Consider the following 18,088-nt stretch of genomic DNA (forward strand, 5'->3'; position numbering starts at 1 on the left):
CAGACAGCTAGTTGGTTAACAAAAGTAGCAAAATGGTCCATTGTAGTAATATCTGTGGAATATATTCTTGATGATTGATTTATTATTTGGAATATAATATTGAAAATATAGAAAGATTGAGATGTTACCCACTTAAATCCCGAGCCTGTTTTTCAGACTCTGGGCCAGATTCAGGTAGAAGTGCGGCGGCGTAACGTATCGTAGATACGTTACAGCGCCGCAAGTTTTCATCGCAAGTGCCTGATTCACAAAGCACTAGCGATGAAAACTACGCCGGCGTACGCCCACGTAATTTTAAATGGGCGTGTGCCATTTAAATTAGGCGCGCTCCCACGCCGGACCTACTGCGCATGCTCCGTTTCAAAATTCCCGCCGTGCTTTGCGCGCAGTGACGTCATTTTTTCGAACGGCGACGCGCGTAATTCCGTATTCCCGGACGGCTTACGCAAACGACGTGAATTTTTAAATTTCGCCGCGGGAACAACTGCCATACTTTATACAGCAATACGATTGCTGTGTAAAGTTAAGGCACCAAAAACGACGACTAACTTTGCGACGGGAAACTAGACTAGCGGCGACGTAGCGAACGCGAAAATCCGTTGTGGATCGCCGTAACTCCTAATTTGCATACCCGACGCTGGTTTACGACGCAAACTCCCCCCAGCGGCGGCCGCGGTACTGCATCCTAAGATCCGACAAGTAGAAAACAATTACACCTGTCGGATCTTATGGATATCTATGCGTAACTGATTCTATGAATCAGTCGCATAGATACTCTGAGAGATACGACGGAGTATCTGAGATACTCCGTCGTATCTCCGCTGTGAATCTGGCCCTCTGTGTTTACAGGATAAAAACTTTTTTTTTTTTTTTGCTAGAAAATTACTACTATATATAATGTTTGGGGGTTCTAACACCCGAGTGAATAAAATGGCAGTCATTGCAATACTTTTTGTCACACCGTATTTGTGCAGCGGTCTTGCAAGTGCACTTTTTTTTTTTTTTTTTTTTGGAAAAAAAATCACTTTTTTAAATTAAAAAATAAGACAACAGTAAAGCTAGCCCAATTTTTTTTTTATTATTGTGTGAAAGATAATGTTACGCTGAGTAAATTGATACCCAACATGTCATGCTTCAAAATTGCGCCTGCTCATGGAATGGCGTCAAACTTTTACCCTTAATCTCCATAGATGACATTTAAAAAAATTCTACAGGTTGCATCTTTTGAGTTAGAGGAGATCTAGGGCTAAAATTATTGCTCTCGCTCTACTAATCACGACGATACCCCGCTTGTATGGTTTGAACACCGTTTTTATATGCGGGCGCTACTCACGTATGCGTTCGCTTCTGCGCGCGAGCTCGTCGTGTAGGGGCGCTTTAAAAAATCTATATATATTTTTTTGTTTTCTTATTTATTTTACTTGATTTTATTTATTTTTACACTGTTTAAAAAAAAAAAATGGGTCACTTTTTTTATTCCTATTACAAGGAATGTAAACATCCCTTGTAATAGAAAAAGCATGACAGGTCCTCTTAAATATGAGATCTGGGGTCAAAAAGACTAAAATGCAATAATAGAAAAAAAAAATGTTGTCATTTGAAAAAATTACAACAAAATGTGCCTTTTTAAGAAGCATGGGCGGAAGTGACGTTTTGACGTTGCTTCCGCCCTGCTATGCTATGGGGACGGGTGGGGGCCATCTTGCTCTGACTCGTATCCATGGCAAGCAGGGACACAGGACCCGATCGCCTCCGCTGCTGGCAACGGCTCCAGGAAGCGGCGGAGGGGGGGTGCCATCTCGCGCCGCCGATGATCTTGTGGCGATCCGCCGCACAGACCACCATTTATCGTTTACAGCCCCGTCGCCTGAAGAGGTGGATATCGGTTGTGGCAGCAGCTGCTGCCGTTACCGAGATATCCCTCTTCAAAAAGAGGACGTATATCTGCGTGCGGCGGGGCTTAAGTGGTTAAATGATTACGGAATCATCAGAAATGTATTTTGCTGTTAAAGTGGAGTTCCACCCATAAATATAACATTACATCAGTAGTTTTAAAAAAATGTCATTAGTCCTTTACGAAAAAAATTTTTTTTTTTAGATGCCTTCAAAGTGTTGTTGCTAGGCAGAATAGTTAATCTTCCCACTTCCTGCACCTAGGTGCTTAATGCTTCCTAACCTACACCGCACAGACTCCTGGGAATGTAGTGGGTGTAACTTTCCAGGAGTCTGTGCATTTCCCAGTCTCAAAGAATCATGTGACTTGGACAGCACAGGTGCTGAAACCGGATCTGACACTGCTTGTGCAGCACTGAGCATGTGCGAGATCTGCAAGGCTGAAATCCAGGAAGTCATACAGTCTGGCTTCATGATGCCCACACTTAAGATGGCCCCAGTCAATTTCTATTTTATAAAGTGTCTAAATGCTGTAACAACCTAACAAAACGGACCTTAGTTTACAGACTAACTTTACTAGAATACATTAAGCTTGTGTATTACAGGGGTATTCATATTTAAAAAGTGAAATTGTGGCCGGAACTCCGCTTTAAGTTGATACCTTTTTTTTTCAATTATTTTTCCAACAGATTTCACCTTCCTGGGAAGATCAGATTACTTGATGTAGGAAGCTGCTATAATCCATTTGTAAAATATGAAGATTTTCTTGCTGTTGGTATCGATATTGTGCCTGCTGTTGAGGTAAAAACTAATTTTAGTGTTTAGGTGACCGTGATGTGTACAAAAAAATTGCATGTTTATTAAAAATGCATAAACTTAATGTAAAGTATATATGTAATGGTGTAATTCATAGACTTTATTTTACAAAATTATTGGGGGTTACTTACTAAAACTACATGGTGCAAAATCTGGTGCAGCTCTGCATAGAAGCCAATCGGCTTCCAGGTTTTATTGTCAAAGTGTAACTGAACAAGCTGAAGTTAAAGCTGATTGGCCACCATGCACAGCTGCACCAGATTCTGAGTGTACTCATTTTAGTAAATCTACCCCATGGCGTCATTGACATCATGACATTTGACAATGCATACCAAAACCTGGGCATTTGCAGCATTTTATTGTTATAATTTGAAACTTATTGTGGTATTCGTAGTTTACCCAAAACGAGGGGGGAAAAAACAACTTTTTAACCGCTTGCCGCCCGCATTTATACGTCTGCAGCATGGCACGGGCAGGCATAATATGTCCCCTTTTAAGATGGCGGCATTGTGGACACGTGCGCCCGCCATAAGCTCCGTGACTCCGACCGCGGGTCCCGCAGACTCGATGTCCGCAGGCATACGCGCGATCGTGTCATGGTGAGGGGGGGGGGTGAAATGCTGATGTAAACAAGCATTTCCCCAGTCTTCCTAGTGACAAGACAGTGATCACAGCCTCCTGTAATCGGAAGCTGTGATCACCATCGTGTCACACAAAGCCCATCCCCCCCTACAGTTAGAATCACTCACTAGGGAGTACTTAACCCCTTCAGCGCCACCTAGTGGTTAACCCCTTCACTGCCAGTGTCATTTTCACAGTAATCGGTGCATTTTTTTATAGCACTGATCGCTGTAAAAATGACTGGTCCCAAAAAATTGGTCGAAAGTGTCCGATGTGTCCGTCATAATGTCGCAGTCACGACACGTGCTGCTGTCGCTCTATTTTTGTTTATAGCACAAAAAATAAAAACCGCAGAGGTGATCAAATACCACCAAAAGAAAGCTCTATTTGTGGGGGGGGAGAAGGGCATCAATTTTGTTTGGGAGCCACATTGCAGGGCCGCAAAATTGTTCGTTAAAGCAACGCAGTGCTGAATTGCAAAAAGTGGCCTGGTCTTTGGCCAGCAAAATGGTCCGGGGCTTAAGTGGTTAATAGCACAGAAAATAGTTGAGTATCCTGTCTGGATTTTTTTTTTTTTGTCTGTCTCAACAGGGAGAAATCTCTTGAAAGTGAGGAGATATCCCTTCCAAGACAGTTGTCACCAGAACAGGATTCCCCTCACCTCCAATTCCTTGTGACTCGGGTGGTTTGGAATTTACATCACTTTCTGTACCAGAGAAATGGTCACCAGGATCAATCTTCATGTTGTACCTCAGTGGGAACACAGCATAAATATCCTAGCTGAGGTTTTACCCCCTTCCACAATGTTTATCTATATCTTCACTTTTTCACATTTGTGTGTGGTGTGTTTTTTTTTTTTTGTGCAAGCCTATAATTAGAAAATAAACATTGTTGATGGCAATTAAAGGTTTATTAACTATATTGCCAAATGAGTTTTGCTATCTGCAAAACAATATATAATCATCAGTGCAAGGGGGAAATATATGAATAAATAATTTTTTTATATATATATATATATATATATATATATATATATATATATATATATATAATTAGTACAGACCAAAAGTTTGGACACACCTTCTCATTCAAAGAGTTTTCTTTATTTTCATGACTATGAAAATTGTAGATTCACACTGAAGGCATCAAAACTATGAATTAACACATGTGGAATTATACATAACAAAAAAGTGTGAAAAAAAATAAATATATTTCATATTCTAGGTTCTTCAAAGTAGCCACCTTTTGCTTTGATTACTGCTTGGCACACTCTTGGCATTCTCTTGATGAGCTTCAAGAGGTAGTCACCTAGCGCAGCACCCCCTCACTCTCCTTCTGGGTCAAATAGCCCTTACACAGCCTGGAGGTGTGTTTGGGGTCATTGTCCTGTTAAAAAATAAACGATGGTCCAACTAAACGCAAACCGGATGGAATAGCATGCTGCTGCAAGATGCTGTGGTAGCCATGCTGGTTCAGTATGCCTTCAATTTTGATTAAATCCCCAACAGTGTCACCAGCAAAGCACCCTCACACCATCACACCTCCTCCTCCATGCTTCACAGTGGGAACCAGGCATGTAGAGTCCATCCGTTCACCTTTTCTGCGTCGCACAAAGACACAAGGGTTGGAACCAAAGATCTCAAGTTTGGACTCATCAGACCAAAGCACAGATTTTCACTGGTCTAATGTCCATTCCTTGTGTTCATTAGCCCAAACAAGTCTCTTCTGCTTGTTGCCTTTCTTTAGCAGTGGTTTTCTAGCAGATATTCTACCATGAAGGCCTGATTCACACAGTCTCCTCTTAACAGTTCTAGAGATGTGTCTGCTGCAAAAGGTGGCTACTTTGAAGAACCTAGAATATGAAATATATTTTCAGTTGTTTCACACTTTTTTGTTATGTTTTATAATTCCACATGTTTTAATACATAGTTTTGATGCCTTCAGTGTGAATCTACGATTTTCATAGTCATGAAAATAAAGAAAACTCTTTGAATGAGAAGGTGTGTCCAAACTTTTGGTTTGTAGTGTGTGTGTGTGTGTGTGTGTGTGTGTGTGTGTGTGTGTAATATATATGGGGATCGAAAGTTTGGGCACCCCAGGTAAAAATTTGTATTAATGTGCATAACGAAGCCAAGGAAAGATGGAAAAATCTCCCAAAAGGCATCAAATTACAGATTAGACATTCTTATAATATATCAAAAAAAAGTTAGATTTTATTTCCATCATTTACACTTTAAAAAACAAAAAAATTGCATCTGCAAAAGTTTGGCCACCCTGCAGAGTTAATATCTTGTACTGCCCCCTTTGGCAAGTATCACAGCTTGTAAACGCTTTTTGTAGCCAGCCAAGTGTCTTTCAATTCTTATTTGAGGTATCTTTGCCCATTCTTCCTTACAAAAGTCTTCCAGTTCTTTGAGATTTCTGGGCTGTATGTCACGCACTGCTCTTTTAAGGTCTATCCATAGATTTTCAATTATGTTGAGGTCAGGAGATTGTGAAGGCCATGGCAAAACCTTCAGTTTACGCCTCTTCATGTAATCTCCCCCCCCCCCCCTGTGGATTTTGAGGTGTGTTTAGGATCATTATCCATTTGTAGTTGCCATCCTCTCTTTAACTTTAGCTTTTTCACAGATGGCATCAAGTTGCCATCCAAAATTTGCTAAAATTTTATTAAATCCATTTTTCCTACTCGTGAAATGTGCCACTGGCTGCAATACAACCCCAAAGCATGATTGATCCACCCCCATGCTTAACAGTTGGACAGAGGTTCTTTTCATTAAATTCTGTGCCCTTTCTTCTCCAAACGTACCTTTGCTCATTCCAGCCAAAAAGTTCTATTTTGACCTCATCGGTCCACAGAACTTGTTTCCAAAATGCATCAGGCTTGTCTATATGTTCATTTGCAAAGTTCAAACGCTGATTTTTGGGGTGAGGACATATAAGGGTTTTTCTTCTGATGACTCTTCAATGAAGACCATATTTGTACAAGTATCTCTTTATAGTGGAATAGTGTACCACAACTCCAGTGTCTGCCAGATCTTGCTTTAACTTCCACTGTTCCTGATGACTGCCATTTCCTAATTACATTCCGAACATATGACATATTATAAGAATGTCTAATCTGTAATTTGATGCCTTTTGGAGATTTTTCCATCTTTCCTTGGCTTCGTTATGCACATTAATACAAATTTTTACCTGGGGTGGCCAAACTTTCGATCCCCACTGTGTATGTGTGTGTGTGTGTGTGTGTGTGTGTATATGTGAATATATATATATATATATATATATATATATATATGTATGTGTGTGTGTGTGTGTGTGTGTGTGTGTGTGTGTGTATGCATATATGTGTGTGTGTGTGTGTGTGTGTGTGTGTGTGTGTGTGTGTGTGTATGTTATATTGCATTAACCACTCGGACCAAGCCCATTTTTGACACTTGTTTACAAGTTAAAATTTGTATTTTTTGCTAGAAAATTACGTGCAACCCCCCAAACATTATATACATTTTTTTTCTTTTTTTTTTTTTCTTTTAGCAAAGACTCCTGGAGAATAAAATGGCAGTCGTTGCAATATTTTGTCGCATGTTATTTGCGCAGCGGCCTTTCAAACGCAATTTTATTGGGGTGGTGGAGAAATACACTTTTTTGAATAGAAAAAAAATAAGAAAACCAGTAAAGTTAGCCCAATTTTGTGTTGTTGTGAAAGTAGATGTTACGCTGAATTAATGGATCTCAATCATGCTACGGTTAAAAATTGCGCACATTTGTGGAATGGCGACAAACTATGGTACATTACTCACACTCTGATCGTGGCGATACCTCACGTGTGATTTGAACAACATTTGCGTGCGTGACTTACGTATGCGTTTTCTTTGCTGCCAGAGCATGCAGCGATTTTTTTTTACTTTTTTTTTTCTGTCCTTTTTAAAACAAATAAAAAATCTGATCACTTTTATTGCTGTCACAAGGAATGTAAACATCCATTCTGACAGTAATAGGCGGTGACAGGTACTCTTTATGGATTGATCAGGGGTCTCAAAGATCCCAAATCCCTCCTTTGCACTTCAAAGTATTCCGATCTGCAAAATTGGCGATTCTAAACTGTTTTTTTTTTTTTTTTTTAATTGGCGCCATTTGGCAACCGTGTAAACCGGATGCAACGTCTTGACATTGCGTCCGGAATTTTATGACCGAGACCGAATCCAGCTTAGTTTGGGTGACAGCCTAGCGGTGGATGTGTCGGTTCGGGGTTCTCCTGGTGGGACGGGAAACCTGGGAAGTGCAGCTTGTGATAACAGCCAAGTGGAAAGCTGACCATCCACTCTAAAAGGCATCACCCCGGTACAACCACTTCCTCAAAATAACGTATAGGTATGTCCGTTTTGCGGGAAGTGGTTAAGGTGTATTTTTTTTTTTCCCCCCTAAAATTTTCAATTCAAAAGCCCCCTGCGCAAATACTGTCTGACATAAAAAATTGCAATGGTCGCCATTTTATTCTCTAGGGTCTCTGCTAAAAAAATATATATAATTGTTGGGTGTTCTAAGTAATTTTTAGATTTTTATCTATATGAGAGAAGTGTCAGAATTGGCCCAGTTGGCAAGTGGATAAAGCAACAAGCCCTTTCACAAGCTTGAAGAATTCATACTTCACTTATTAGAATAAACTGCATATCAGTGGAATTTTTTAGTAAACGTACATGACAAGTAAAAGGGGAAAGCCGCTGCAGGCAGCTAGAGTTTGGTCCTACACTTGTCAAGTCCCAAGCCTTATTAATATTTTAGTCAGTCCATCTCTGAAAGGGACAGATGGGGAGAATTTAGAGGTGGCAGATGCATTTTTATATCATTCTCTGAATTGCTCAGCTTGTGACAGGTTTAATTTAGAGTTCATTCTTGCTGTAATGCAAATAGAAATGCATTCTGCCATTTATTTTCACACGTGTTGTACTGTTTCAGAAGGATTGCCCATGAATGACAAAATGGGGCACAATACATACAAAGGCATCTTGCACTGCAGGCCTTGTTAGCAGTGTCCTCCCATACTTGTGTTTTGTGAAATGCATGACAGGGCAGGCGGTAAAGACAAATGCCTTGGTATAATTTTTATTTATTTTTTTCTACATTTTTATAGACGGTCTACAAATGCGACTTCCTGAACTTGCAAATCCAGAGACCTCTTCAGCTTGCACCTGATGCCATTGAGGCCTTCCTGAGGCAGCTGAAAAATCCCATAGATTATCTACCTGCTGAACTGTTCCATGTAGTTGTCTTTTCCCTTCTACTGTCTTATTTCCCATCACGTTACCAGCGATGGATTTGCTGTAAGAAAGCTCATGAACTACTTGCACTGAATGGCTTGCTGCTCATTATCACCCCAGATTCTTCTCATCAGAATCGTCATGCAATGATGATGAAGAGCTGGAAAATTGCCATTGAATCTCTTGGTTTCAAGCGTATGACGTACTCCAAATTTTCCCACATGCATCTCATGGCATTTAGAAAAACATCACTAAAAACTACAAGTGATCTGATTACAAGGAACTATCCGGATATGCTTTACATCCCTCAAGACTTCAATTATGTTGGAGAAGAGGAATACTCCAGCCCTTCATGTGCCAGATCTGAAATGGAAGAAGAACAATTAGCCTACACATTCTCCGAGCTGCCAGACGCTCCTTACGATTCTGATTCCGGAGAGAGTCAAACCAGCTCAATGTCTTTCTACGAGTTTGAAGATCCTATTCTCCTCCTAAGCTAAACTGGTCCTAAATATTTCCAATGCCAATATGGCTGTATTGCCAATAGCAAGATACAGACTTGAACCAGAAAAAAAATTAAAACGTTTACAAAGTTTGCTATTTTCTTACTCCCTGTATTTTAGAAATTTTTACTGCTGCGGAAAACTGGATGATACTTTGTAGTAATGGTTAAACCGTTTTTATTTTGTTTTTTTGTTTTTTTCATTTCTGTCTTTAGGGCCCATTCACACCTGAGCATTTCGTAGCCTGAAGCTACAAAACGCTAGAGGGGAAAAAATCCATTATTCAAAATGGAGATGGTTCACATCTCCACTCCAAAACGCCTGAAGCTCAAACAAGTTCTGGACCCTTTTTTGTCGCTCGAATTGGGCTGATTTGGGTGTTTTTGAACGTTTGTATTCCCATAGAAACTAATGGAAACGCTCGATTCAAGGGTCTAGCACGACAACAAGCGTTTTGTCGCTTTAATCTGTTCTGTGAAATAGAATATTCACCCAGGAAGAAGATAAAAAAAAAATCTACTAACATGGCAACAAATGATGAAGGAGATGATAATTTTTCCTATTGGCTAAAATAAAAAAAACAACGAAGTTCAAAAACGTCAGACAACGCTGTATGCTAACGTGCGAATACGCGCATCGTAACATATGACAAAATGCCGGAAAAAAACGCTTAAACCCTATGCTCAGGTGTGAATGGGGCCTTCAGGTACCAACTGTATATCTAATTAATCTTTGGAGTAGTGTTGAAGACTAGTATTTTGCAAAAACCTTTTGCATCCCCTTTTTTTTTTTTTTTTTTTTTTGCACCATTATTTTTGTACATTGTATGTGCACTATTCAGTTTTGGAGTAAAAGCAATATTTTGACTATCCTTTTGGGTAATGCCTTTGATGGAAGGAAATTCCACAGTATCAAAAACAATGTTTCTTTTTTTTCTTTTTTTTTCTACACAATAACTTGTGTAAGTTTCTATCAATAATAATAATAATAATATTGCACAACTAGTAACTGTAACAGTTTTTGGGAGAAATGTATTGCACATAAGGTTTTATCTGTTTTTTTTTTTTGTCCTAATACCTCGTTATGAGATTTTTGCACTGAATATAGGTTGGTCTGTTCTTCTAAGCTAAATAACTTATTAATTTTATTATTGGTATGATAATTTTTTTTTTTTTTCTCGGTTGAAGTACATGTGGCGAACAATTATTGTAAATGCTTGATATTTCCTGGTATGAAAACATCAAGTATTGACACCACAATCCAGATATATTTCAAATCACTTTATTTTGTTTATGCCAGTATTATGCTTTGCAGAAATGTTTTTGTCTTCCTAATAAACTGTAGGCCATGTTAAACAATTGTCGTGTGGTGTGTGTTTTTTTTTTTTGTTTTTTTTTGTTTCATTGAAAAAAATAAAAAAACATTTTTTGGAGTGGTTCGGAAATTAGAAACAAGTGCTTGCCTTTTTTACTTGTTGTCTAATTGCTGGAAGTAATATGTTAATTGTCAGACGCTTATAACAATTTGATAAAATTTTTACTGCGTGTGTTTTATGTTGGCATGCATTTTAAATTGTGATCTGTAATATGGCAAGGAATAATTTTAATATTCTACAATAATTTCATGAAAATATATAAATATTTTCATTTAAAGATTTTTTGTTTAAAATAGTGAATAACAACGATTACAGTATATAGTAATAGTGAGATATAATAAAACTATTAAGAGTCAAAATTATTTACAATTTGCAATTGGGAAGTTTGGTTCTGACATAAGCTAGGGTAGTCTTAAACCTAACTATTTAAAAATTTAATTTACCCAAACCAAAGCCATAACTTCGATTTGTAAAGTGAAAATATAAAAAAAAGATGAGATAAGCTAGAAGTACACAAAGGTGTACAGTAGGGGAGAAAATGATGTACAGGTGTACAGTAGGGGATAGGGCCTAATGGGGGAAGGTTGCAACACAATTCCGGAGGCAAATTCCATGTATATTATTAGTATTTGGGGATCCATGAAGAAGTATAAATCACCATGACAAGAGAATTTGTGAATCAAAATTGGCTGGTAAGTAGTATATGATCCATGGTTTCCATATACTATCAAATTTATTCAATTTATTTTTATCTAGTGCATCAGTTTTAGCATGTATAAAGGCTTGATTTTTTTTTCGCTTCTGCCAGGTTCACAACAGGTGTTTTCCAAGGGCTAGCTATTGTCTGTTTTGCGGCTATCACAAACGTAAGGAAGATCAGGTGCCCACGCGAAAAAATGGATAAGATTAGGGAAATATTACAGTTAGCCAATCTCCCAAAATTAGAAGAAGAGGAGGTAGAAGGGATGGAAGGTTCAATAATGGAGCAGGAAATAAGGGAGGCCTTAAAAAATACTCCTAAGGGGAAAAGTCCCGGGCCAGATGGCTTTACATCTGCCTACCTACAAAAATTCAGCACCATCTTAATCCCCAGACTCTGCCAATACTTTAATGGCCTTGGAACTGACTATGAAATGAGTAGAGAGGCTTTAACAGCAACGATTACAGTGATCAAAAAAGAGGGAAAGGACAATACGATTTGCTCGGGTTATCGACCGATCTCACTCCTGAACGCAGATACGAAACTTTATGCAAAAATTTTAGCGGAAAGAATGAAGGGAGCGATGACAGCCATTGTCCACCCAGACCAGGTAGGCTTTATACCTGGGAGGGAGGGAAAAGACAATGGTGTGAGGGCGCTCCTTCTCCTTGAGCAGATCAAAGAAAGTGGGACCCCTGGTCTATTCCTGTCGGTTGATGCTGAAAAAGCTTTCGACAGGGTAGACTGGGGATTCCTGATACAAACTCTAGAATTCATAGGAATAGGGCCAGGGATGATAAGGAGGATCAAAACCCTATATTTCCACCCGTGTGCAAGGATCAAAATTAACGGATCCTTATCCGCACCTTTTGAGATGAAAAATGGGACTAGGCAAGGATGCCCCCTATCCCCCCTCCTCTTTGTCCTATCATTGGAACCCCTTCTGGCAATGGTCCGACAAAACCCAGAAATCTATGGGGTAGAAGTAGGTGAAGACGAGCACAAACTGTCAGCCTTCGCAGATGATTTATTATTCTATATAAGCAGCCCAAGAGTCACTCTCCCAAAGTTAATAGATACCTTAAAACAATATGGTGAGGTCTCAAACTTTAAAATGAATACAACAAAAACTGAGATTTTGAATATTAATATCCATAAAGACGAAGAACTATATTTGCGGAAGAAATACAATTTCTCCTGGCAAAGAGAGATAAAGTATCTGGGTATAAAAATGGCAAATACTTTGAAAAAAATATATAGAATAAACTTTATCCCCCTTCTTGACGAAATTAAAAGAGAAATTAAAACTATATATAATAGACCAATATCGTGGTTTGGGAGGATAAATGTGGTAAAAATGGTACTTATCCCCAAAATTTTGTACAAATTCCAAATGGTCCCAATTTATTTGCCTCCGTCATATATCAAAATAATTAACTCCCTTCTAATGAAATACATATGGAACAATAAAAAACACAGAATCTCTGCACAAACTCTAAAACGAACCAAGAAAAAAGGTGGCCTGGCTGTACCTGACATTAGATTATATTATAACGCTTCGGTCCTCACACGGGTCATAGAATGGGCTAAAGAGTCACAGGATAAAAGGTGGATAAGTATAGAATGCACTTTAGCGAGGGCACAATTAGGGAGATTAATCTGGAACCCCCCACATTGTAGAACCCTACACACGTCAACACACGCAATCACACATAATGCTTTAAGGATATGGGATCGATTACACAAACAATTAAAAACTAAATTCAACTCACCCCTTATAGATTTGAAAGAAAACAAATATTTTGCACCCGGGACTAAAGAGGTAGGTGGTAATTGGATTAAAAATAGAACACAGTTAAAAGACATAACATTAAAGGGCAAAATTATGACCCTTCACGAAATTAGGATTGTAATGGAGGCACTCAGCGAGTGGAGGTACCTGCAGTTGGTGTCATTCGTTAAGTGCCTCCCACACCCACTGAGGTCACGAGAGGAGTACACTACACTGGAACATATGTGCAGCACCGAAAGCTCAAAAGGAAATATTTCCAAAGTATATAAATATTTGCAGAAAATAGACGAGTCGGATACGCTAAATTATATACAAAAATGGGAGAGAGACCTAGGAGTTCCCAGGGGGAAGACGACCATAGGGAGAATCCTTAATTTGACTCATACTTCGGCGGTTGATGTAAAAACCGCCGAGATGAACTTCAAGTGTCTGACAGGATGGTACACTACCCCAGATAAAATTGCCAAATTCGGAGTAGGAGAGTCAGAGGAATGTTGGAGAGGATGTGAGGCAAGAGGAACGATGGCCCACCTGTGGTGGGACTGTGTAAAAATCAAAACGTTCTGGGGAAAAGTTTTGGCTTTGATAAAAGAGATAACTAAAAAAGAACTGGAAGATAACCCTTGGGTAGTCCTCTTTCATGGGGGAGATACGCCAGTCAACGAATATAGGGGATCACTAATTCCGCATTTGTTGAACTCTGCGAAACGATTGATACCCCTTAAAATGGAGAAACCCGGTAAGCCCGCAAATATGGGAGTGGATCGACTCTGTAGAGGGCACTTATAGGAGGGAGAAAGTAAAATACGGTGTCGAAAAGAACAAGGCAGGAAATAAGGATATCTGGGAAACATGGACTGAATTCAAAAAATCTCGGAAATACGCAGAAAATATGAGAGCGGAATAAGAATGCAGCAGTACAGGAAATAAAAATACTAGGTGGAATCGGGGGATGGTCCGGGAGGGGTAGGAAGGGTAGTTGGGGGGGGGGGGGGGAGGGATAAGGGTGGGGTGCTGCGCCACGTCAACACGTAAGGATAGCATGTTGGACCTTGTTTATATGAGGAACGCTCTAGCCCGTCTAAATTGTTAAAGAGATGAAAGAAGTTATGTCAAGGAAAGGGGAAGAAAAAGAAAAAAAAAATTTTTTTTTTAACTATATGCAAAAGCAGAATAACAAATATAGAATCAAGCAAAAAAAAAAAAAAAAAACACAAATGATGCTATACCCGAAATAGAGACGGAATTATGAATAAAATCATGAGCAGGTCTCTTACTGTGGTTATGTCTGACGTGGAAAAAAAAAAAAAAACAAAAAAAAAAAAACAAACGTAAGGAATAGTATTGTATTGATTTTGTGAAAGTGATATTGGATTAATATTACCAATCACACTATAGTAAGAGTCTCACTCTCTACATTTTAGGGGAGCAGCTTAGATTTATAGAGATAACATAACATTTTTTTTTTTTTTTTAATAATTAATTTGTCACGTGGCACGGATTTATTTTTACTATTAATATTGAGAAGAGCTGCCATTGGATCTGGTAAAATAGTAGTCAAATAATTTGGAAGCAATTCGGAAAATCTTTTTCCAGAATATATGCACGAGTGGACATTGCCACCAGATGTGCAAGTATGTACCTTTATCCGGACAACCGCGAAAGCAGAGATCAGAGCAGTTTATTGCAAATTTGGATAACCTGGCAGGAACCAAGGGCCTGATTCTCAAAAGAGATACGCAGACTTAACTGCTGTTCAGCCTGCGTATCCCTGTGCCTAACTTTGGAAACGATTCTCAAAAGGCTTTTTCCAAAGTTAGGCAGAAAATCTGACATGTGTAAGACACTTACACGGTCAGATTTTAGGATGCAGTACCGCATCCGCCACTGGGGGCATTTCTCATTGAAATGCAGCTTTGCGTATGCAAATGAGGACTTAAAGCGGGGGTTCACCCTTAGAGGGCACTTTTTCCCCTTAGCTTCCTGCTCGTTTTCTCTAAGGGAATCGGCTATTTGTATTAAAATATGTGCAGTACTTACCCGTTTTCGAGCTGCATCTTCTTCCGTCGCTTCCGGGTATGGGCTTCGGGAATGGGCGTTCCTTCTTGAGTGACAGTCTTCCGAGAGGCTTCCGACGGTCGCATCCATCGCGTCACGATTTTCCGAAAGAAGCCGAACGTCGGTGCGCAGGCGCAGTATAGAGCCGCACCGACGTTCGGCTTCTTTCGGCTACGAGTGACGCGATGGATGCGACCGTCGGAAGCCTCTCGGAAGAATGTCAATCAAGAAGGAACGCCCGCTCCCGAAGACCCATACCCGGAAGCGACGGAAGAAGATGCAGCTCGAAAACGGGTAAGTACTGATCATATTTTAATACAAATAGCCGATTCCCCTAGACCGAACGAGCAGGAATCTAGGGGAAGAAAAATTTTTTTTTTAGAAATGGGTGAACTCCCGCTTTAAGCAGATTTTCAAAGCATTTCATCACTGTGATTTCTGCGTAAATTCCGAATTTGCCTGCGCAAAACTAGGGCTGGTTTTATAATGTGGAAAGTTAGTCACACATTGTAAAGGCCCATTCCAGCGACGGCATTTGGTATGCATTCCCGAGGGAGAACTCCACGGCAATTTTAAAATTCAAAACCGGCATGGGTTCCCCCCCAGGAGCATACCAGGCCCTTAGGTCTGGTATGGGTTGTAAGGAGACCCCCCCCACGCCGAAAAATTGACGTAGGGGGTCCCCCTACAATCCATACCAGACCCGTATCCAAAGCACGCTACCCGGCCGGTCAGGAAGGGAGTGGGGACGAGCGAGCGCCCCCCCCCCCTCCTGAGCCGTGCCAGGCCGCATGCCCTCAACATGGGGGGGTTGGGTGCTCTGGGGCAGGGGGGCGCACTGCGGGCCCCCCCACCCCAGAGCACCCTGTCCCCATGTTGATGAGGACAGGACCTCTTCCCGACAACCCTTGCCGTTGGGTCTGCGGGCGGGGGCTTATCGGAATCTGGGAGTCCCCTTTAATAAGGGGGCCCCCAGATACCGGCCCCCCACCCTAAGTGAATGAGTATGGGGTACATCGTACCCCTATCCATTCACCTGGAGGCAAAAAGTAAAAGTTAGTAAACACACAACACAAGGCTTTTTAAAATAATTTATTATTCTGCTCCGGATGCCCCCCCTGTCTTCTTTATTAGCTCTATTTCCAGGGGGGGCTTCTTCTTCCGCTCTCCGGGGGGGGGGGCTTCTCCGCTCTCCGGGGGGCTTCTTCCATCTACCGGTAGGTACCCACGTGGTGGGTGCCTACCCACGTGCACCCACCACGTGGGTACCTGCCGGAGCATGATGGGACGGTGATGCCTATATAAATGGGATGCAAGGCACGCTTCCATCATTACAGCGACAAGATGCGACGAGTCAACATCGGAAGAGGGGAGAAGAACAGAAGACCCTGACATCACAGAAGACCGTGCCGGCTGCCTGTTACTAATTGAGCTAACACAAACATAGCAGGCAGCCAGCGCTGAAGAAGAAGGCACCGGACAGCTGGAGAAGAACCGGGGTTCGCCGAGTCAACAGCGGAAGAGGGGAGAAGATGGAAGAAGCCCCCCGGAGAGCGGAGAAGCCCCCCCCCGGAGAGCGGAAGAAGAAGCCCCCCCTGGAAATAGAGCTAATAAAGAAGACAGGGGGGGCATCCGGAGCAGAATAATAAATTATTTTAAAAAGCCTTGTGTTGTGTGTTTACTAACTTTTACTTTTTGCCTCCAGGTGAATGGATAGGGGTACGATGTACCCCATATCCATTCACTTAGGGTGGGGGGCCGGTATCTGGGGGCCCCCTTATTAAAGGGGACTCCCAGATTCCGATAAGCCCCCGCCCGCAGACCCCGACAACCAACGGCAAGGGTTGTCGGGAAGAGGTCCTGTCCTCATCAAATTAAATTAAATTAAATTTTGCGTGGCGGACCATCTGTTTTTTTGGGAGTGAGGGCTCTATGCACCCTATCCAACTCAAGGCGTTCTACCGGAATTCCTGGTTGCAGTTACTGAAAAAGCTGTCATTGTGGCGCATAAGTCTGTTGTGGATTCGGGGGATTCCTCTAATGTGTATATTGGACCGTCTCGCCCGATTTTCGGAATCTTCCAATCTTGATTGTAGGATCATATTTTCCTCTTTTGAGGTTGTCAATTTCTGTAGAGAAATTTTCTGTATTTTACTCCATATCGTCAACTTTTATTTCAAGTGCTGAAGTACACTTTCCCAATACCCTAATTTCCCTGGTGAGGCTTGTAGTAATATGATCTGAGATAGTCTTTAATGATTTTTGGAGTAGCTGTTCTATTGGCTTCAGCGTTATATGCGGTGACAGTTCCTTATGTGGAGAATTATTAGTGTTCTTCATTTTTACTACAATATTCTCAGGGAGGGAATTGGACTGGCCATGTGCCTTTTTAATGGAGACGTCTCCTTGTGTGATGAAACAGAAGGGGCTGGCTGCAGTTTCTCCCTGCCTGTCACCTCAGAGTAGGACGGCTTCAGCGCCATTACAGTCACACTTTGGCACTGTGAGGCAGCGCTCGTTTTCTGTTTTTTGGCATTAACCACTTACCCCCCGGACCATACAGTATTGCTGCCCAAAGACCAGAGTAGTTTTTGCGATTCGGGACTGCGTCGCTTTAACAGACAATTGCGCGGTCGTGCGACGTGGCTCCCAAACAAAATTGGCGTCCTTTTTTTCCCACAAATAGAGCTTTCTTTTGGTGGTATTTGATCATCTCTGCGTTTTTTATTTTTTGCGCTATAAACAAAAATAGAACGACAATTTTGAAAAAAAATTAATATTTTTTACTTTTTGCTGTAATAAATATCCCCCAAAAATATATAAAAAAACATTTTTTTTTCCTCAGTTTAGGCCGATACGTATTCTTCTACATATTTTTCGTAAAAAAAAAATCGCAATAAGCGTTTATTGATTGGTTTGCGCAAAAGTTATAGCGTTTACAAAATAGGGGGTATTTTTATGGCATTTTTATTAATATTTTTTTTTACTAGTAATGGCGGCGATCAGCGATTTTTTTTTTCGGTATTGCGACATTATGGCGGACACTTCGGACATTTTTGACACATTTTTGGG

The 18,088-nt window shown here is 40.7% G+C and overlaps 1 protein-coding gene across 1 annotated transcript in view; it reads left to right on the top strand.

Moving 5' to 3' along the window:
* The window catches only part of BMT2 (base methyltransferase of 25S rRNA 2 homolog), a 45,531-nt gene extending 36,199 nt beyond the window's left edge, over positions 1-9,332 (top strand). Inside the window, exons 4-5 of the mRNA XM_040343809.1 lie at positions 2,583-2,694; positions 8,462-9,332. Of these exons, the coding sequence (XP_040199743.1) occupies positions 2,583-2,694; positions 8,462-9,088 (739 nt within the window). The 3' untranslated portion in view covers positions 9,089-9,332. The remainder of the gene's footprint in view (positions 1-2,582; positions 2,695-8,461) is intronic.
* Positions 9,333-18,088: the final 8,756 nt, after the last annotated feature.

The sequence above is a fragment of the Rana temporaria genome, chromosome 3, assembly GCF_905171775.1.
Source record: "Rana temporaria chromosome 3, aRanTem1.1, whole genome shotgun sequence".
NCBI lineage: Eukaryota > Metazoa > Chordata > Amphibia > Anura > Ranidae > Rana > Rana temporaria.